The sequence below is a fragment of the Manihot esculenta genome, chromosome 9 (assembly GCF_001659605.2).
Source record: "Manihot esculenta cultivar AM560-2 chromosome 9, M.esculenta_v8, whole genome shotgun sequence".
NCBI lineage: Eukaryota > Viridiplantae > Streptophyta > Magnoliopsida > Malpighiales > Euphorbiaceae > Manihot > Manihot esculenta.
Window position 1 is genome coordinate 8,350,678 of NC_035169.2, and position 22,428 is coordinate 8,373,105.

The following is a 22,428-nucleotide window of genomic DNA, read 5'->3' on the forward strand; positions in this document are numbered from 1 at the left end:
AGTTTTCATCACAAACAATTTCCTGTGGCTCCTACAGTTCTAGTTGTCTGCTTTTTCTTCCTTCTTTTATTTTTTCTTCATTAATTTGCATCAAGAAGGATAATGATGGTTGAGTTACATATATAATCAAGAGTAGCCATGAATGTGGATGCAGCATGCATAGATCTTAGCATCCCCAACTTATATTTGGTGCGAGAGAAAAGGAAAAAATATATATATACAACGACAAAACAGACCGTCATTTAATTTCGTATTTAGTATATTTAAGAAAAAATTCATCCTATTTAGTACTACTCGTTTTTTTACTCTGACTTATAATTTAGAGGCAAATTTGATATTTTTGCCAAAAATATTTATTACTTTGAGCGCCATTTGTGTTCTTAAATTTTGAAATCACTCAACTTTTTAATTTAGTTAAAGATACATGACTAAAATGTTGTTTCATTGAAAGTTTGAGGTACAATGTTAATTTCCTAAAAGGTGAGGAAATAAAATGTAATATGAAAGGGGATCAAATTGAATATTTCAAGATTCAAACGCTATTTAATTTACTTTTTCTTTAAAAATAGTTAAGGATATAAATGAAAATTTTATTTAAAGGGATTGATAATTTAAGCATTTATATATATAGAGCATATTTAAATAGAATTGGATAATGAGTTGATTAATATCTATATGAATACATATTTTCCTTAATTTAAAAAGATTAAGAATTCTAACATAATTGATTTCTTTGGATAATTTCAATTCTCATTTTATATATTATATAATTGCAGATAATTGATTTCTTTAGATAATTTCAATTCTCATTTTATATATTATATATTGATCTGCAATTTGAAATAAAAAATTTCATAAAAATTTAATTTAATTAATTTTTTTATAAAAATTTCTTGTTTGAAGTAAAGAATTTTTTTTTTAAATTTAAAAGAATTTTATTTTAAAATAAATTAAAATTTTAAATTCCTTTGCAAAAACTTATTTAATTTTTTTTAAAAAAATAATCTTATTAAATTTAAAATACGTTCTTTAAAGATTTTTATTTCAGTTTCCATGTTTCTTTTATAGTGAAAAAAGAAAAGAGCTTAAAACTCAAAACAGATCAAAGCTGAACACACTACCACCAACATAATCTCTTTCTAACCAGAAAAGAAGATCTTTAGGAATTCTTCCCGAGTCTACATGCATCTCAAGTAAGCTTTAGCAAGTTGAGCCATTTTGTCGCATAAATATTTTCCTCTCTACGTATATGACCTAACTTATAGAGTTTCTAGATTTCTAATACTGTATTTTCCAGCTCTTGCGGGCAATGATTATATGAGGTCCACTGTTTCTTTGCAATCTGATTCGACCACTAGGTTCTTGAGCCCCTATGTATTAGCAAGATGCATATCTACTAGCAAAGCTCTCGATTCTGCTTTTAACACTGTCATGTAATCAAAGGAGGCCATAAATCCTCCTAACCACTTGCCTTGAGCATCTCGAAGAAGGCCTCTCCCATAGGCCCAGTTCTCTTTATCACTCCTTAAGCCATCAACGTTTAATTTGTCAAAACCTTCCTCCAAAATGGACCATTTTATTTGCATTGGCTCTATCATTATTTTACTCCTCTGTAAAGGATAATATTGAAGATGGAGTTACTTATCTCCTCCGATTGAAAGATGATATGATTTCGCCTTTGTCAAATGTAATAAGCTGCCACCCAAAAACAACGCTTCAAGTTATGTCATCTTTGTATCTAGAGATGTCATGTAGGGTGCTCTCGAGCCAATCTTTCCCTTCATTTGCCGATGTAAAGAAACTTCTCTTCAATCCTGATGGTAGCAGGTTCAACCATATTGCTTTAGCCATAGTGCAATCTCGTAGCGCATGCATCACATTCTCTATGGCGAGTGAACAAACCCCACAAATCGTTGTTGCACTCGAGCGCCTCCTTGCTCGTTTCCTCGTTACTGAGCAGGCATTTATTCATAACCAACCATAAGAAAAGTCTTATCCTTTGGGGATCAGGCCACTTCCAAACCAAACTCCATTCCCGCTCCTAGGTTCCATGAGCAAAACCTGCAAGACATTGATAAGTAGATTTAGTGGTAAATAAACCTGAACTAGAGTGTTTCCAAACAGGGTTATCCCTTTTATTATCTGATCGAGGAGCTAGGACATTAGCCACCTCAAGTATCACTAAGGTGGGTAAAAAATCATTGAGCTATCGCCAATTCCAATTTCAATCTCTAGTCACGTAATGTCGTATCAGAACATTAGTTTTTTTTTTTTTTTTTTTCCATTTATCATCCTTCTTGTGAACTCCTTCAGCTTTCTTCCTAAGGGAAGCCACACATCTTCTCAGAATCTTGCCCGACTCCCATCACCAATATTCCACTTGGTACTCTCTTGAAGCATTCCCCAGACTTCCCTCATCCTTTTTTAAAGGTTAGACTCTTTTCTGCATTTCTGGATAATGTCTATATTCCTTGAGCACAATTTATGCTTTGATAATTTTAGCCCGAAACACTTGCATGTCAGTTTGAAGAGTCCATGCAAATTTTAAGAGGAAAGTTGTGTTCATAATCTTTGCACTTTTAAAACCCAAGCCACCCATATCCTTATGACGAATGACATGCTCCCAAGGAACCAAATTAACCTTTCTCCTGGTACTAGTACTTCCTCAAATAAATTGGCGGCACATTTTATCATCTCCTCACACACAAAAATAGAAAGTAACAGAGTCTGCAAGGTGTAAGAGGGTATGGTGGCCAAGGCTGATTGAGCTAAAGTAACCTTACCAGCAAGGGAGAGTTTACTTGCCTCCCAACTATTAAGCTTTTTTCTCATTTTATCAATGATATAATGAAAGGTATTTCTGTAAACTCTGAAACTAAAAAGCGGAATGTCTAAATACTTCCCTAAATCATCAACTGCTTCCACACTCAGCTTATCACTTAGAGTCCTCTTGGTTGTCAGATTCACATTCTTTGAGAAAAACACTTTCATTTTAGTCTTGTTCACTCTTCACCTGAACTTAGGCAAAATATGTCAAGAACTTTATTAATTACCGTAACTTGTCCCGCAAAAGCCTCCACAAAAAGAATAAAATCATCTAAAAAAAAGGTGAGATAACGAAGTCCTCCTTTGTTTAAAAAAATAGGTCTCCATTCTTTAATTCTCCATACCCTCCATAATTCCGTGTGCCAACCTCTCCATGCAAAGCACAAAGAAATAGGGGGATATGAGATCACCCGATCTTAAACCTCTGGATGGTTGGAACTACCCTACGAGACCTCCATTCCAGAGAAGTTGCAGCTTGACTGAAGTAATGCAATTAAGAATAACCGTTATAGGGTTCAAAGGAATACATGCCTCGATGAGAGTATTATCTATAAATCCCATTTGACTTTATTGTAAGCTTTCTCTAAATCAACTTTGAGAACAAGAAAACCCTTTTTATCTATCTTAAATATCATAAAATGAATGAATTCATATGCTCTGATAATATTGCCATTGATACTTCTGCCAGGAACAAAGCTCGTCTGGTTATGACTCACAACATAAGGCAAAATATGCTTTAATCTATTAGCTATCACTTTAGTTATGACCTTATATACTACACTATACAAGAAAATAAATCTAGAAGATCGCAATAGTAACAGGATCAGAGACTTTCAGGATAAGAGAAATTAAAGTATTATTCAAAATTCTCCCTAGAGTGCCACCAATTATAATTGTACTGATTTGCTTGACCAGCCATAATTGTACTGACTTGCTTGACGAGATCGTTTCCTACGACTAACCATTGTGATCGAAAGAAACCTGCTTAGAAATCATCAAATCCCGAAGCCTTTTAAGATTTCATCTTAAAAGGAGCCTCCCGGACATATCTTGAAGACACAGGTAATGTAAAATTACTCATGTCTGAATCCTTAATTTGAGAGAACTTACCTCTTACTGGATACTGAGGTATGTTTAGCATATCCAGGGAGTACAGACTTCGAAAGAACTAACATACTATGGCCTTCAAGATCTCTTGATTGTCCAGCCAATCTCATGCCTCATTCCTTAAGAGTTCGATTTTATTCATTCGTCTCCTAGCAATGGTTTTGGCATGAAAAAAAAGCAGTATTTCTATTTCCCAATTTGATGGTTTCAGCTCTTGACTTTTAGAACCAAATGAACTCCTCCCTTTAGAGAAGAAGATCGAGCTCCTATTTCAAGATTCTGAAGTCTGTTAGAGTAGTTGGGCTCCAATTTCCTCTGAATCTAACCTATTCGGATCATTAATAATCTTTTTTGCTTGAAGACATTTCCAAAAACTTCCTGATTCTAGATTTTTTCAGCTTGTTGGAAAGCTCATTCAATTTATGTATCATATCATCCTCACCTTTTCAAACCTTCTTTGTGAGACCCTGAAAAAAAATTATGAGTTAATCATGCTACTTGAAATTTAAAGGGTCTAGAATTTACCTGTGGAGCTTGTTAGCTTTGTAAGCAAATAAAAAAGGGCCTGTGATTAGAATGCAAGCGAGGGAGGTGGTGCACAATTGTTTCAGCAAAGAGAGTATTTCAAGTCAAATTACATAAGGCTCTATCCAATCTTTCAAAGGTGCGACCTCTTTGCCAACTGTGCTTAGAACCCTTAAAGCCTAGATCATACAAATTCGAAGAATTAATCCAAGAAATAAAGTCATACGAGATACTTGACCAAAACCTTGAACCTCTTTTCTTCTCCTCTGCTGTAGTCATAGCATTAAAATCCCCTACTACCAGCCAAGGAATATTGTCCTTAACTTATAGCTTTTTGAGATTAACCCACAGGTGCTTCGGTCTACTTAGAATAGGACTACCATAAACAGCTGTAAAGAACATCGGCTTGGAATAGGACTACCATAAACCGCTATAAAGAACATCGGCTCAAAGCCTGTGTTCAATATGCAAGTATAAATGAAAATGGAAGTTATTTGAGATAATTTCAATATTCCAAATCTAAGTTCCACAGCAACTACATGCCGCCCAGAGTAACAAGCGCTTCAACCCTATGAGAGGGTGCAAAGTCTAATTTCTTGAATTTCTTTATCACTCTCTCGGCTTTTAACTCCACTAATGTGAATTTTCATGATAACCACCAACTCTGTACGATACTGTTTGAGCACCAACTTGAAAGACTTAATGAAAGGGAGGCTGCCTACTCCTTGGCAATTCCATATAAAGATAGACATAATAACTAAATTTAAACCAAAAAGAAAAGAACCTCCACGTACCTTAATCATTTAAGTAGGGATCACAATACTCTTCTTCATCGAAACTACTATCATCGTGTACTCTTCTTCATCGAAACTACTATCATCATGTCCATCTGTGGACAAATTATCATTCTCATGGTCTGCTTCTTTCACTGCCTCCTGATCAGATTGTATGAGAATGGAGTGATCTAAGCTCATATAGTCCGATTGTATATGCTTATTTACTCCCTCTGGCAGGTTTTCCAAAATCGAGAGGGAATATGACGAATCTAGTGGTCTAACGTAGAGCACTTGCATGTATTTACATTATCGTGAAAATAAGAAAATTTCCAAATCAAGGGGTTTTTTTGCATGGGCTCATAATAACGATAGTTGTCCTTTTGCAGAATCACAACCGAATGATTTTGTGTGTCTAGCATTTAACTTTGACACCTTGGAGCCAATCGTTTGCCTTCCTTTAGTACTGCTAGTATTGGTATTATCTTTCCGTATATGTCTCATAGACGCTTTTGTTTCCTTATTGGATTTCTGCCCATTTTGAGGAAAGAGTTTTTGTTTTCTCGGATGTGCACATTAGATTTCCTAATTGGTAATCCTCTCCTCTTATTTTCCGCTGAGGGCCGAATCTCCTCCTTAGATCCTTTGTGACACCTTCCTCTAAAAGAGCATTGAAACGAAATCCTGAATCCACTGATTTCGGCTCAAAGGGATTTTCCTTTTCGGCAATTGCCTTGACCGGCACTGCACCTGCATCCATTCACCGAAATCCTCCTCTGGAGGCTGTTTCACCATATTCGATGCATTCTCTGCACTAGCTTTATCATTATCTTTCTGAGTTTTTGAAGGACACACTGATAATTTATTCCCAGCTCTAGCACAGTTAAAACATATAGTAAGCAAATTCTCATATTTTATGATTTCAACTCTATGTCTAACTTGCACTTTGGCCGCTAACGGCCGGCGTAAATCCACTGCTATGGCTAATCTAGCATACTTCCCTCTAGCTTCATCCGTTGTGTGTATATCCACCTTTTATCACATTTCCATCAGAAGCACCTATTCTCTTCAACATTTTTTCTTGATACCAATGCATTGGAAGTCCTGGAAGACAATCCAAACGACCGCCATATGAATTTCGATACTGGCCACATCAAAGGATGGATACCATGGTTACGTCAGTAGATAACTTCCATTGATAATCCATGGATCGGCCAGCATTGCTCACTGAAGACCTGCATCAGAGAAGAATTTGATTAGAAAATAATCATTACCTAAATCATTTTGAAATTCTCAGTGCTCCACAGCGTCTGGAATCTTGACTCCATGGCTCGATAGCCTATCTTCATGCCCAGAAATCTCACAATCACAGCTTTACTCCATCTTTTCGCAAGCCTCTGTTCAAATTCATCAGAAAAGTCCACCACTGGGATAGGTCCCTTCAGAGAGATAACCACTTCACTTTCATCAAAATCCCATCATTTTCCTCTGCCAAATCTTTTTCCACGTCTAACTCCATGGCCGCTGCCACTTTGTCCCTGAAAGAGATCCCTTCTCGCACCATAGCTGGATCCCTGTCTCGATGTTTATTCAGTTTCCCTGCTTTGAAGTGCAGTAATCGATAAGATATGGAAAAAAAAAAAGTCTGAGTACGTGCTCAAACAAATATAAAAATTTAAGTAAAACAAAAATTATTGACTGCCAGAATTTCATCTTTGAAAGCAACCTAATGCTAGCAATTCAAGAGTTTCATTTATTTAGAAACTTCATACACCACATTGACTATGATAGCTTCTACCCTGTCCCAGGACTCGAGTGCCAACATCAGCCATTGCACACCTATACTGACCAATAAGAAAATTTACATATAAGAAAAACATTTCCTAAACAGTGACGATCCCAAATTTATACTATAAGCAAACGATGCATCTGATACTTAAAAGTGCAAACTATTCCCCCAACTAGAAGTCTAGAACCCAAATTTTTTTCATGCACAATAGTTCGCGGTCCTGCATTTGAAGTCAAACGTGCATATGAAATTATAGTACCAAAAGGAATTTTGGCATAATCAGCAAAAATTTGGTATAATCAACACTGATGCCAAAATTTGCATGCATAGAAGGCGAAGACTTTAAAGTTCCAGGAGCGAAGAAAATAAAGGGTAGACTTGCTTTGTTTTGAAGGAAGTGGACAGAAAAGAAAAGAAATACTATTTCCCTCTAGGGTGACATGAGATAAAGCAGTGAAATTTAAAAGCTGTGGAAATTTCTACATAATTAGCCCAACCTGCTTGGAATAAAGGAAAAGGATTCATATGGCCCTCAAGCATTTAAGGGTTGGATGAATTACATTGAATATATAGAGATATCTGAATTCAGAATCCCAGAAGGAAAAAGGCAAACAATAGGATGTAATAGAAATTCAAATCAAGGGATTAAGGAAGGACATAGTAACAGTTAAGCAAAGAATTAACATAGGAGACACTGATATGTTGGATCATAGAAAATGGCAATCAGCTTTCGACATGAAAATATTAAACAATCATGCTTACTAGTTAAAACCAACAGTCTGGTTATAAATGGCAACTCAGTTTCCAAAACATAAAAAAAGAAAAAAAAAAATTGTAAGTCTACCAAGTTAGGTTAGGACAATCCAAACCTCCTCTTCAAAATCTTACTATGGCATGCAAACAAGCCTGGATATCATTCCATGATGTTGATACTAAGACCCCTTTTATTGGAGACTTCACCACTTCTACTGTCTCCCCCATTTCAGTTAGTGCTCCAACGTCTCCAACAATTTGCTGTGGGTTCAAAACAGTGCAGTCTAGAAAGACCAAAATTGGAATTAAGAATGATGCAAGAACTTTCCTCTACTTTTTCTCTTCTTTTCTTTTCTTGTCTTTCTCAAAAGAAATAGCATCAGTTTCTCATAGCCTACTTCTAGAAGCACACCTATGGACTGAGTATAGTGCTTGATTTATCACATAATTAGAGCACATTTGGTGTTATTGTTGCAGTTGTCTACCCACAATGTAGCAAAAGATTTTCTGTTATGAAGTTATAGGAAGTTACGGTATGATGGTATATAGATATCCCTCCAAATGCACATGTAAAGAAGGCCAAGAACATTAAAGTTGCAGGATTGGAGAAAATAAAGGGTGACTTATGCTTGCTTTGTTTTGAAGAGAGTGGATAGGAAAGAAAAGAAAAGAAATATTATTTCCCTATAGGGTGACATCAGATAAAGCAGTGAAATTTAACAGCTGTACAAATTAACCTATAGCTCAACCCAATTGGAATGGGAAAAGCATTCATATTACCTATGGTTAAGATTTAAGGTTGGATGAATTACATCGAGCATACAGTGATATCCGCATCCTAAAAGAAAAAGGCAAGCAAAATGATCTATACAGAAATTCAAAGCAGTCTGCTGATTACAATTCAATTGCTATGTTCATTTACAAACAGCAGATTGACTATGCATCTCCTATTCTAAACAATAAGGACTTGTAATATTTAAGTGCCAACATCCATTATTGAACATCTAAATCAGGAAACAAAGATTTCAGATAGCAGAGTCCTTCATATCTAGCCTAGTTACACTTCACATAACATAATAAATCCACCCCTATCCTATATGCCAACTTTTTCAATAGGTTCTACAATATGCAACCCCTGGCCCTGATCAGATTATTTGAACTACCTAGTCAAATTACTCCCACAGTAATAGCTAACATATCAATATGTGAAGTCAAACCTAATATGAGAAACAAGCATATGTATTCTTCAATTCAAGCACAACATCAAACCTTCAAAATTACGGAATTTAACGCAGAGAGAATAAATATAGATTTAACACAAAAGAATTTAATCGACTACTATTAATATCTGTTATACCGCAATGTAGAACAACCCACTTTCTAAGATAGAAAAAAGAGAAATATACATTCAATTAACAGCCAATCAAATTCATGTAAACACCTCTAAACCATACAGAACATTGGCGTACTTCTCTAATTTCTTATCCTTGAAGTGATTCTCTTTAATCTTCTGAAACACATACAGAGTTAACAAGCTATCCGACCCAGCCTGGTGCTTCTTCCCTATAACCCGGTCGGCACCCAGTGCCATCCCTACCCGGTCCAACCCGCCATACAAATCGCAAAACCGATTCAAATGCTTCACATCGTAAACACAATCTCCAAAAAACAACCTCACTGTGTCAAGAAACTGCGTTAATTCCACTGGTAGGACTCGCTGAGTCAAGCACTTGACTAAGTAACCGAAATCATAAGCTCCGTGAAATGCCACCCAACTCACCGAGTCGTTTAAGACGAGTCCCGACGACATCAATAGTTCAGCAAATTTAACCGACTCGATACCGCACTGCCGATTCCTCTCGAAATCTATGCCTTGACTTCTTAACATTTCAACCGAATCGTAGGCGTGTGCGTCCCGCGACACATCAAAATCGCGGAAATTAAATTCCCAAATATAGCAACTATCCGTACCAAGATCCGGCAGATTGCCATCGTGGTCTGCAATTGTGAGGCCGACTTGGATCAAATTCAACATATCGACGTTGGCCTTCAAGTTCAGGTAGTGAGCTTTCGAATCACGATAACGATTATACGGATCATCGGCAGCGGGACGGAAAACAATACCAGGAAACTCCGTATCCATTGAGATCAGCGGATAACTGTCAACTAATGATCGGATCATCTTGAATTCGGATTCAAGATTATCAGCCCAAACCGATCGCACCTCAACGGGCCTCCTCCTCGATAGGGTTGGCGACGGCAGGGCTTTATCGGCGTTAGACATAGTTCAAGATCCGATGGATCGAATTCGCTTATGGCGGCTGAGATCGTAATGGTTTTTAATTTTGGACTTTGATTGATTAATTGGTTGAAGAGAAAACACGATCATATAGATATACGATGAAGGAGAGGGAAGAAGGCGACGCGAGAGGTTCTTTTAAAGAAGAAGAAAGACGGTTCTTTGAAACACGGCAATCGCAGGTAGTTTTAAGAGCGCAAAGTACAAGCAAGCCGAGCGAAGGATTTTTTAAATATATAAAGATAAATAAATAAGCTCAATTTTTATTTATTTATTTGAAATGACGGTCATGTCAATGTAAGTTCTTTGTAATATACTTTATTTTATTTTTTTTTTTTAAAATACGAATTTATAATCATAGGATCAGTTGATGTTGACTGACTATTAACGTGTAATTACGATAGGTTGGCGAATTTTGATTTGGGTTGATGTACGTAAAATGAATTGGTTATTGTATTTCTAATTGAAAAATATGAGTACTATTCATTGTATTTCCAACTAACAAATCTAATTATGAAAAGCTTTAGTGTTATTGTTTTCAAACGGTTTCATGTTTGCAATACATAATGGAAAGTTAGTGGAAATATCAATTATTTGAAACTAGTTGACAGTAGTAACTAATTTTATTGATAAATAATAAAAAATAATTTTTTTTAGAATTAAGTGATATTGATTACCGCTGGATTTTTTCACGCTGGACTAAGATCAGGCCTATAAAGACAGCCCATAATCTGAAGACTTTTAAGTCGCTTGCAAGAGTCAGGTCCAGCTCGCTCAGCTATACGACCGGACTCCATCTAGATTCCTCAAAACGGTCGGTCCAGTCTTTTCGGTCTAATGATCAGGTCTCATCTAAACTCAGCTTTAACCCCATCTTCCAGCCCGATCCGGAAGGAGGAAAGTGGCCAGCCCGTTCGACTGGTAAGACCATCCGCATGCATGCCAGAGGAGAATCAAGTGGCCGTTACGCATGTAGCAGAAATCTGATATTCTCGTACGTCCATATCTGTACAGTAGAGATACGTAGTCCAATGACGGAAACTTCATTGTATATTACTAGCAGACAAAAAGAAATAAATAAAAGGAGAAACAGACTCCTCACGAACTAAGTTTTGACTAAATTTACAGACTTCTTGTAAAACTTTATTTTCTGGATCTCAAATTATTAGATATAAATCACTTCTGACTTTTTTTTTTTAGAGCCATTGAAATTGAAATAAGATGAAAGATCCCAATTTCTCTTATAAGATTTGAAATCAAAATTTTTAATTAAACTATCTCAAAAAATTATAAATAAATTTTATTATTAATTAAATCGCCACAGTTCATATTATATTTTTAATTTATAATATTATAATAATTTATAAAAATAGAATTTATTTATTAAAAATTTATGTAATATAATTATTTTCATAATTATATAATAATAATTTTTAATTAATTAAAAAATATTTTATATGTTAACTATTTATATAATTAATAAATATTCTTAAATCCTAAGATTTTGTAGGTTTATTGTTATTTTTGTTATGCTGAATTTTCATGAAAAAAATATACTACTTCAAATTATGTGAATTCAATATAAGAACATACATATACATATTTTTTAAAATAAAATTAATAAATAAATGTAAATTAATTTTTATTAAAAATTTAGAAAACAAATTAAATGAATCTAAATGGTGAAAATATGAAGTGTAAAAAAAATTTAAAAAACAAATTAAACGAACCTAAATTTTATCAATAATGAATACAAAATATATATAGGTGGATCAATAAAAAAATAAGAATATTAAAATTATTTAAAAAATCATAAAAATAAATTAAAAAATATTTTATAAGTTAATTATTTATATGATTAATAAATATTCTTAAATTCTAGAGTTTTTAGATTTGTTATTACAACTTTTTATGATAGAAAATTTAAATATTTTGTTTTTCTTATAAGTAAATAAACTTTTATTTTTTTTAAAAAAATATGGCATTTCAAAAAAGAACACAAATATATATAATCAAATTAATAGATAAAAAATAAATATAAATTAATTTTTATCTAAAATTAAAAGGCAAATTAAATGAATCAGAATTATGTAAAAGAATCTAAAAAATAAATTAAATGAATATGGATTGTGTAAAAAATTTTAAAAAATAAATTAAATAAATTTCAATTGAGAAAACTATTAAAATAATTTAAAATTAATTAAAAAAATTAAGAAGACTATTAAAATAATTCAAAAATCAAGAAAAAAAAAAAAAAAAAAACCATTTTCTGTTCTCTCATATTCTGAGAATGGACAGAGGGAATCCTCTTCGTCATAAATCACTACAATTATGGATTTGGTTTCCAAGTTCAAACTTCAACTTTTGGACAATATTACAAATTCATGCAGTCCAGAGGCCTCCCAACAGTTTGCCTTGCCAAGAAAATCCCCAACTTTACCATTGATTAAGAATTCAACACTGCAAGAAAGAGACATACTAAAAAAAACTATATTGGATAAACTACAATTTAGTACATGATGTTAATGAAACCTATGTTTTAGTCTTATATTTTTAGAAGCCAGCTACTTGATCTTTGTAATTTTAAAAACCAACAAATTAGTTCTATACAGCAATGCTCTTTTATACCATTCATAATTTAATCCATATAATTTGACACATTTCAACAATTGAGCCTCTGATGTTTAAACAGATACAGAAAATTAGTTCTTGAAAAATAATAGAACTATAGTAATTTACTCTGTTTTTCATGGTACAGACTAATTTATTGGTTTTCTTAAATTACAAGGATTAGATAGTTGGTTTTGAAAAATACAAATACTAATGTATAGGTTTCAATAAACTACAGGACTAAATTGCAATTCACTCAAAAAAAAAAGAGGAAACTACATGGTACTCCAGCAAATCAGTGGTAGAATATACAATACTGCAGTAACACTCCTGCAGCTGCTTCTTCAGTAGCCAGAGGCATATAGAGAACAACAAAGAAGAGACAAGTCATACAAATTTGACATACATTAATAAAGCTAGAACTGAAAATACTACTTAATGGGTCTTTTTTTCCAAGTATTTTGACACACAGATAAATCCCATTAATAAAACAGCATCCGTTGAACAGAGTCTTATAAGAGTAGACAACAAAATGATAATGAAGCCATGGAGAGGTAATTTGAGAAGCTTTTTTAGGGCATTCCCCTGTATGTTCCAAACTTCAGCAGATCAACACAGGAGTACAAACTATATATTGCATATTGCAAAAGCAATATGATATATATCTATATGATCTTGAAAGCTAGAAGTAGGTACCCTCAGGAGGCTGGACTAGCTTTCGGTTGTGCGGGGCTGCCATTTCCTTCTTCAGCTGTGTCAGTATATCCTCCATAGTGTACTCCCGCTGCCAATTCACAAGAAGTCCGAACTTTTTCGGTTCAACCTGGAGCATTCCGATGACATTAAGTCAACAAATGGATATTCTCAAATTCTTATAGAAGTACACTTCAGCTTAATTACCAAACAATACGGTAGCCAAATGGACTAAACCTCCCATGATATAACAATAGTAGTTTCATATAGAAGGCAACAGTATTCCTCTATTTGGAATCAAAAATTTTGCAAGAATTTAATTCAATTGATTTATTTTCTTGCAAGTCTCTTGTTTGGAATGAAAAAATTAAATTATTTAAAATCATGCCTAATTTTATAAGAATTCATTTGAATTCTTATCTTACAAAATTAATCATGCCAAACAAAGGGTATAAGAGATTGCAATGAATGTTGTTGTAACTATCGGAAGTACTTCTATCCAGCAGACAACAGGAATCAAGGGAACATAATAAAGTACATATACCATTGCCCACAACTCAAAATGAAGAAGTCGAATAAAATTGAGACATAACACATAATAGAAGCTCCTTAATATAACCATACCACTCCAGTTTCATGGTTAACACAAGTCATGTTGACGCGTGAATGAAATCGGACACTTGGGGGCTTCTCTGGATAATCTTTATCACAGAACAGCTTCAATTGGTAAATTCGACCTTCATGTACAGTCTGACATGAAAAAAAAGGAAAATTGTTGACCTATGAACCTTTATAATAGGTAAGAAGCCATACACAAGATATAAAAAGCAAACCTTTTTATTCCACAGTGCAAATCACATAAATTCACCAACAAAATAAAGTGTGTATGCCCTCCAATTTAATGAATGAAGAAGAGATTTACATGCTTATTGGACTCAAAAGATTAGAACTCAAATTTGATACGCAACATGACAATGAACCACATTAAACTCTATCATTTAATAGTATAATATAATGATCAACATTTGGTCGCAAATCCAGCAGTTTAGTATGTAAATTACCAAGGAATGAAGAAAAATGATCACCTGGGACTTCATAACTTCCCCTGACAGTAGCAACACAGAAATAGGAAAACTTAATTTAAAAAATTAAAAAAAAAGCTTAAAGGAAAAAAGAGGCAGCCTGATCCTAGTATCCTACACTAAAGACCAGTTGCTATTCAGAAGATGCAAAAAAGAAGTGAGAAAAGTTGAAGCCAAGTCATTTAAATGGAATGGACAGTTTTGAGACCGTAGTAACCTAAAATATAGAACCTTGGGCATATACAAGTTGAAAACATAACTACCATCCAGATGAAACATTTCTTTGCTGTCTTTGGCCATAGGCCAATTGCGATGCGCAATGAATCAAATCCAACAAATTCAAATAGGTAGAATGCGTAGGTACATGCATGAATATATGGTCATCTTCTGGAATTGTTCGTCAATACACACAAGACAGGAAAAAAAAAAAGAAAAAAAAAAGGGAAACAAACAACAACAATTACATTGTGGGGACCAATGATTGTGCCGGTCCAGGAACGCATGTAGATATCATCTCCATCATCCATTCCATAGCTTACAGTTCCATCTCCAATACCTTTTTCACCACGTTCAAGCTCCTCCAGCAATCTGAAGTTGCGAGGCACTGCTCAGAAACTCAAACAGTCAGTGTCACACATGATTCTGCAATAATATTAAGCAACAGAAAATCACAAATGGACTGCAAGTACCAAACCAATTTATACTCTAAAAAGTTGTTTAACTATATCATTTTTCTGAAGGAAACTAAAAACTCCCTTCTTGAATAAACCAACAACAATGTTCTCATTCCCCTTGGTTTATACATGAACTAGACTAAAACACATATAAACATTTTTAACAATTGAACGCCAGCACAACCCATTCTCCTTGACATATTGCCTCTTGATATGCTAAAATTCATTCTAGCAATCATTGTTTCCCCAATTTATTAGAAGAAAACAGTGTTTGTAGCAGTAAACATGGAGAAGTTATTATATCATTCTCAATGCATTTACTTAACTGGTCTGAATACGACCAGTAATAGCTGCTTCTGATAATTTCTAGCAAAATATTTTGAAACACATGTATTTAGATGTCTCATTCTGTTGTTTCACTATCTGTCCATATGCCATTTTATATTAGGCAAAATAGTTACTAGACTCTATAACCAAAAATGCAAATTCAATTAGTTAAAGCCTTGATCTATATCAACAACATAATAGAGTCAACTTGGTAACATCAAGTTAGTTTCTGAATCTACCCCTAACATAAATAAATAAAATAATATACAAAAAGCAATCCACCATTCAGACTTAAAATCAATGGAACAGAAGCATAAACCTCATACTTCAACCAATTACATTAAGCAACAACATTTACCGTAAACATATATAAATAAAAAAAAATGACTTGTATCAGTTGGGCATTATATATAAACATGCCCTATTAATACTAAGAAGTCAATAGCTAAGTTGATATAAACGTAAAGAATGGTATGTGGAAGCGCAGAAACTCACTGGCAAAAGCACAAGGGCATGCATGTGAGGATAAAGAAGATTTTCTACTCAATAGAACATAACATAACCAATTCCAAGTTATTTCATTCGATATCATATATCAGGCACAGAAGGAGGGGTCGTGCAGCTGCTAAATAGTAACACTCCCATATCCAATCAATTCACCTTGCCACTAAATATTTTGAAGTTATTTCCACAATTCACTTTAAAAGAAACAAATAAAAGAATTAACAGCATCCATCCAAAGCATAATTTGGCAACCCAAAAGAAGATTCACAATCTGACACAAGTTATCAATTATAATCATCACAGAACAAAAACTGAGCAGCTTTGTTGAAGTGGTTAAGGATATCAAAAAGAGTTTCCATCACTCGATAATCTAAGAAAAAGCTCCATTATATAGAACCGATCAGATAAAGGCACCAACAATACAAGCTAAATTGCATAAATTTGCTTTAAAAATTTTCCAAAAAAAACAGATTTTTCTTATATTTAAGAATCATTCAAAGGACACAACAAAAACCACCGAACACTTCAAAATTCTAAAAACTACAGATACACCTCATTCTAAAAGCCAACAAAAACCCACATCAGGTAAACATCAAAATAATAATAAAAAAAAAACATACGAGCAGATTATACGAGATAACAAAAGAAAAAGCAGAAGATCAGAGAAATGATAAGAAAACCCCAAGAAGGGCATGGAGGTATACGATCAAGGGACTCACCCACGACACTGGATCCCCCTGAGCCAAGCGTCATGGGTGGTTCACAGCAATTTCCCTGAAGGCGTTAGTTGAGATCTGATTGAAGAATGAGAGAGATAGGAAGAGAGAGTGGTCAGAGATGGAGAATCTAGGAAAAGGAAGGCGACGAAGGCAAAGCTGAGAATAAAGGAGAGAAAATGAGGGCAATAGAGGATACACATTAAAAAAGAAAGAAAAAACTAAAATAATAATCCTCGCTTACATATTTTTCATATTTATTTATTAGTTTTATTATTTAAAAAAATAATAATAAGATGATTATAATTTTTAGTAACTATAATTATTTTAAAAAATAAATTAAAAGTAATTAATATAATTAAATATCATGAATAAAAGGAAAAAAATTATTATTTAATTAGTTATTAAAAAAATTTATTAGTTAATTTATTAATTTTTTTTTAAAAAGTAAAATAATATTAATATTTTAAAAATTTTACTAATTTATTATCCATTAATTTTAATTATTAATATTATAAAAAATTAAATATTCTTAATACACATGAGACATTTTATAAAATTAAAAAATTAATTAAATTTTTTAAAAAATTATATAAATTAAATAATAAAATACTTTATAATAAAAATTAATGAAATAATTAATTAATAGAGTTTTAAAATTTTCATAATATTTTAATATAGTATTTTTTAAAATCAATATATCAATTGGGAGACTTTACTCTTAAAGACCTTAAAAATAAGAATGTCTAGGGATTAAAACACAGAGACAAAGTAGCAATAGAGCAAAAGAGAGATTTATTATTTAGTTTTTTGATATTATTATTATTAATAAGTTAATTTTTATATTTTTAAAAATATATTTAAATACTTTTATATGTTTTTTCAATTAATAAAATAATTATTTTATCTATTTATACCGTTAAAAATATAATAGATTATTAAATTATCCATCTTCTTTTTCTAGACGTTTCCTCCTTCTCCTCTTCTTCTTTTTTTTATTTTGATTCTTCTTCTTCTATAAACCTTCTCTTCTTCTTCTATAAGCCTTCTTTTTTTTTCTTCTTTTTCTATTAGCCTTCCTCCTCCTCTCCTCCTTCTTCATTTTTTATTTTGATTATTCTTATTCTTCTTTGAAAAAAATGAATAGAGACTATTTCGTTGACAAATATAAAAAATAAAAATATTTTAATAAATTTAAAAATAGATAGATAAATTTTAATAAATTTTTAAAAATATAAAAACTGACTTATTAATAATAATAATATCTAAAAACTAAATAAATGGTTTTATTTAAGGGCAAAATTAAATTTTAAAATTTTTCTCTCTCATTCTTCATTTTTAATACAAAAATATAATAAAAAAACTATTTCGTTGACGGAAATAAAAAATAAGAATATTTTAATAAATTTTTAAATTTATTAAATATAATAACTAATTTATTAAATAGTAAATTTCTCTTAAAAAAAATATAGGGAGCAACGAGATTTGTTAAGATTTCTGCCTTTTTGAGTTTTTTCTGTTATTATATAGTTTATATATTTTTTTGATTGGAGGCATTTTTGAGTTTATTAGTTTCGATATTATGTCTTGGGTTTTGTTCATCTTCTTTGGAGTGTTTTGTTTATGCTAAAAAAAGACCCATACTTGTGGATACTGTAATTTGGAAATGTGACATCTAATAATTATTACTTCCAAAAAGCTTTGGAGAAGTCAAAATTTCTATTATATCTCTTTCTTTTATATGGTATTTATCTTGTTAGAAAATTAAATTTCTTTTTTTGTAATTATTTTAGTTTGTTAAAGTTTGACAGAGTCGATTGTGGATGAACTTTGATATGGTTTGTGCTTTTATTTTTTCACTTGTATCATATATATCTGATTTTGCATGTCCTTGTATTTGTGTGGAGTTCAATTTTCAGAGCATGCAATGTTTTCTTCTTATTTTTTCGGGTTACAGTTAGGGTGAGCATCCAGTAACACGTAGCCTTAATAATTTGTTTGAATAAGTCTTGTGTTAGTTTTTTATTATTATTCTTATTTGTTTTAGTTGCTGCATAATAGGTGGATTGTTTCCTTATAATTAGCTTAAGCTATTAATTATTACTGCTATTTAAGCTCATGAATAAAATAACCAAAGGCATGACAGAAAATATAACAATTACGTTTCAATTGAACGTAGAGGTCTTGGTTTCCTCCATTAAACCTTGTTCTTGTTCTTTATTTCCTTAACCTTCTGATTTTCCAGAATAGGTTCTAAAAGCAAGAGGCAGTTCGTACCAAAGTGGTATCAGAGCTCTGGGATGGACCAGAGAGTGGAGAAATTGGAGCAGACAGTTCAGTCCCTTTCTGGAGGACAGGAAGGAATTGCGAAGAGATTAGAAGAACTATTTTCCCAATTGAACGTAAGAATGGATCAGCTGGCTACCCACTCTTCTCCAGGGAAGCGCACTGAGCCTGAACCACAGACTCCGGAATCCAGGATTAAATCCAACTATTCGGTCGCTACCTCTTCATGTGCGCCGAAAATGGTCAAACTGGATTTTCCATGTTTTGATGAAAAAGAGGACGCCACAAGCTGGATTTGTAGGGCGGAGCAATTCTTCCAATTTCACCATACCCCCGATGAGGATCGAGTGGGCATCGCCTCCTTCCACATGGTTGGGGATGCTCAACTATGGTACCAATTATTGAAGCAAGAGAATCCTGTGGTCACATGGGCAGAATTCAAAGATGGATTTTATGCACGATACGGGCCCAATCAGCTGATTGATTTCTTTGGAGAGCTTTCGAAATTGCAACAGCAGGGTACAGTTCACACTTATCAGACGCAATTCGAAAAGCTTTTGGCCAAAGTGGGGGGATTGGCGCAAGATAGACAAGTTAGCTGTTTTGTCAGCGGGTTAACACCATTAATTTGCACTGATGTTCAGGCCAATCGGCCAAAAACATTAGCAGAAGCCATTTCTCTTGCCCGGTTGTATGAAGCACAAAATGCAGCTTCGGGGAAGGGGCTGCCAACGCAAACCCGACCAGCACCTCAGGTGGTTCGATCTCCATCTCGGCCAGCATCAGATTCCATCAAAAGGCTGACATGGGATGAGCTCAATGAAAGAAAACGGCTAGGGCTGTGTTTTAAATGTAATGATAAATTTGGCTCTGGGCATAGGTGCAAGAAGCTCTTTTCAATTCAAGCAGTTCTTGAGGACAGTGATGATGACACTGAAATGGAGATAGAAGAGCAGGATTCATCAGAGGATGTTCCGGCTATATCCCTACATGCAATTGTTGGTTTTGAAGGACCAGAAACATTGCGGCTATGTGGAAGGGTAGTCAGATTAGATGGAACGGTCTTGGTAGACTCTGGTAGTACTCATAATTTCATAAGTGCAGAGTTCGCTAGAAAAGCTGGTTTGGAGCCAACAATAAGGAAAAAATTAAAAGTACAGGTAGCTTCCGATGAGGAATTATCAAGCCCAGATATTTGTACCCAGACTCAAATTTTAATTCAAGAAGAGTCTATAACAATTGATTTATATATACTACCATTAGAGGGCTATGATGTCGTGTTGGAAACTCAGTGGTTGCGTACTTTGGGTCCTATTGTATGGGATTTTTCTAAGCTTTTAATGGCATTCAACTTAGATGGAAAGCAGGTACTCTTACAGGGCTCTCAAATTCCTCCAAATCAAGCCATTTCAGCAATTCAGATGCAGCAGATGCTCAAACACATAAAAAAGGGGTTCCTATTGCAAATCATGAAATCAGACTCAACCATCCCACAAATTCCAAACCTGCACCCTGAAATCCAAGATCTTTTAACCAAATTCAACATGACCATGACCGAACCAGTGGGATTGCCACCACAACGCTTTCATGATCATAAAATTCCCTTAAAAAACCCAGAACCTATTTCAGTGAGGCCATACCGATATCCCCATTACCAAAAAACAGAAATTGAGAAAATAGTGGCAGAAATGCTTGCGACAGGAATAATTCAACCCAGCCAAAGCCCCTATTCTGCTCCTGTTCTGTTGGTCAAAAAAGCGGACGGTTCTTGGCGAATGTGTATCGATTACTGGGAATTAAATAAAAACACGGTGAAGGATAAATTTCCAATACCTGTTATCGAAGAACTTCTGGATGAGCTTTCGGGTGTCCAATATTTCACCAAGCTGGATCTCCGTTCAGGATACCATCAAGTAAGAGTTCATCCTTCAGACATTGAAAAAACAGCCTTCCGCACTCATGAGGGCCATTACGAATTCCTGGTAATGCCCTTCGGCCTCACCAACGCACCATCAACCTTCCAATCACTTATGAAAGAGGTATTCAAAAAGCATTTAAGGAAATTTGTGCTTGTCTTCTTCGATGACATACTCATCTACAGCAAGTCTTGGAAGGAACACATCCAGCATTTAGAAACTGTGTTTTCAATTTTATAAACTCATCAATTATTTGTTAAAATTGAGAAATGGCAGTTTGGCACCAGGGAAGTTAAGTACCTTGGCCATATTATCTCTAATGGTGGAGTCTCTGTAGATCCAGAAAAAATCGCAGCAATACAGAGTTGGCCAAAGCCTACATCGCCAAAAGCTTTACGGGGATTTCTGGGACTTTGTGGGTATTACCGGAAATTCATACAGCATTTTGGAAAAATTGCAAGGCCCCTAACCAGAATGTTAAAGAAAGATGGCTTTAACTAGTCACTCATGGCGGAAACAACATTTGCTAGTTTGAAGGAAGCAATGACAAAAGCACCAGTTTTGGCTTTACCGGACTTCTCAAAAAAATTTTTTGTGGAATGCGATGCTTCCGGCTCAGGAATTGGCGCGATACTGATGCAGGAATGACCAATTGCATTTTTCAGTCAAACTCTGCATGGTAAACATCTTCTTTTGTCAACTTAGGAGAAAGAAATGTTAGCTCTTATAATTGCAGTACAGAAGTGGAGACCTTACCTTCTTGGGCAAACCTTTGTGGTCAAGACTGACCATCAAAGTTTGAAGCATCTCTGGACTCAAAGAATTACCACGGCAGCTCAGCAAAAATGGTTGTTTAAGCTGATGGGCTTTGACTTTGTTATTCAATATAAAGGGGGAAAAGAAAACGTGGTGGCTGATGCTTTGTCCAGAAGAGATGAGAAAGATGATGGGGAGGGGCAAATTTCAGCAATCTCTTGCCCAATCCCAAATTGGATCGATTCAATTAAAGAAGAGGTACAATCCTTACCATTTTTACAGGAGAAGGTGAGGCAAGTTCAAGATGGAGAGGCTTTTAGACCATGGGAATATAGAAATGGCATCTTGATGTTTAAAGAGCGGATTTATCTGTCAAAGGAATCAGCTTTGGTCCAAGAAATCATTAACCAGTTCCATTCCAGCACCCATGAAGGATTCTTTAAAACTCTTCAACGAATCCGGTCCAACTTCTACTCACCAAATCTCAAGGAGCGAGTGAGAAGATTTGTTCGAGAATGTGATGTCTGCCAAAGACATAAAGCAGAACACACTGCTCCAGCTGGTCTCTTTCAACCTCTCCCAGTTCCTAGCCGAATTTGGGAAGACATTTCAATGGACTTCATAGATGGGCTGCCGAAATCAAACGGTAAGACAACAATATTTATGGTGGTGGATAGACTGTCGAAGTATGCTCATTTTGTGCCCATCTCTCATCCTTATACTGCTGCCTCTGTTGCACAATTATTTTTTGAAAATATTTTTAAGCTGCATGGGATGCCAAAAACAATTGTT

General features: G+C 34.1%; 3 protein-coding genes across 8 annotated transcripts; 1 reads left to right on the forward strand and 2 right to left on the reverse strand.

The window, feature by feature from the left end:
- Positions 1 to 1,109: 1,109 nt before the first annotated feature.
- LOC110622893 (probable CCR4-associated factor 1 homolog 11) lies at positions 1,110 to 10,289 on the reverse strand. 5 transcript variants are annotated; one of them, XR_006352050.1, is made up of 3 exons: positions 9,180 to 10,289; positions 6,506 to 6,830; positions 1,110 to 2,061 (listed from the first exon to the last, which is right to left on the reverse strand). XR_006352050.1 is itself a non-coding variant. In XM_021767602.2 (2 exons), the coding sequence occupies exons 1-2, from the start codon at positions 10,055 to 10,057 to the stop codon at positions 6,818 to 6,820; spliced, it is 828 nt and encodes a 275-aa protein (XP_021623294.1). In that variant the 5' UTR covers positions 10,058 to 10,289; the 3' UTR covers positions 2,856 to 6,817. The 5 variants fall into 5 exon arrangements, 3 of the variants coding, with proteins under 3 accessions (XP_021623294.1, XP_021623291.1, XP_043815905.1); XR_006352049.1 differs by having other exon boundaries at positions 5,253 to 6,830; XM_021767602.2 differs by lacking the exon at positions 1,110 to 2,061 and having other exon boundaries at positions 2,856 to 6,830; positions 9,243 to 10,289.
- Positions 10,290 to 12,984: 2,695 nt separating this feature from the next.
- LOC110623030 (ubiquitin-conjugating enzyme E2 variant 1D) lies at positions 12,985 to 16,874 on the reverse strand. Of its 2 annotated transcripts, none has more exons than XM_021767853.2 (4): positions 16,667 to 16,874; positions 14,922 to 15,061; positions 14,000 to 14,125; positions 12,985 to 13,505 (listed from the first exon to the last, which is right to left on the reverse strand). In XM_021767853.2, the coding sequence occupies exons 1-4, from the start codon at positions 16,713 to 16,715 to the stop codon at positions 13,365 to 13,367; spliced, it is 456 nt and encodes a 151-aa protein (XP_021623545.1). In that variant the 5' UTR covers positions 16,716 to 16,874; the 3' UTR covers positions 12,985 to 13,364. The 2 variants fall into 2 exon arrangements, with proteins under 2 accessions (XP_021623545.1, XP_021623546.1); XM_021767854.2 differs by having other exon boundaries at positions 16,682 to 16,870.
- A 2,104-nt stretch (positions 16,875 to 18,978) lies between these two features.
- LOC110622743 lies at positions 18,979 to 21,381 on the forward strand. The gene is made up of 2 exons (XM_021767352.1): positions 18,979 to 20,946; positions 21,157 to 21,381. Exons 1-2 carry the CDS (start codon positions 18,979 to 18,981, stop codon positions 21,379 to 21,381), a joined length of 2,193 nt encoding a protein of 730 aa, XP_021623044.1.
- The last annotated feature ends 1,047 nt before the right edge of the window (positions 21,382 to 22,428 follow it).

Bases quoted from the DNA above. Each gene is read 5' to 3' on its own strand.
- LOC110622893 (XM_043959970.1), bottom strand. From the start codon at position 10,057: ATGTCTAACGCCGATAAAGCCCTGCCGTCGCCAACCCTATCGAGGAGG.
- LOC110623030 (XM_021767853.2), bottom strand. From the start codon at position 16,715: ATGACGCTTGGCTCAGGGGGATCCAGTGTCGTGGGTGAGTCCCTTGAT. The intron at 14,126-14,921 runs GTAATTGTTGTT...TTTTCATGTCAG, and splicing joins CAATCATTGGTCCCCACAAT to ACTGTACATGAAGGTCGAAT. The intron at 13,506-13,999 runs GTATGGTTATAT...GGAATGCTCCAG, and splicing joins TTAACCATGAAACTGGAGTG to GTTGAACCGAAAAAGTTCGG.
- LOC110622743 (XM_021767352.1), top strand. From the start codon at position 18,979: ATGGACCAGAGAGTGGAGAAATTGGAGCAGACAGTTCAGTCCCTTTCT. The intron at 20,947-21,156 runs GTAATGCCCTTC...GAGAAATGGCAG, and splicing joins AGGGCCATTACGAATTCCTG to TTTGGCACCAGGGAAGTTAA.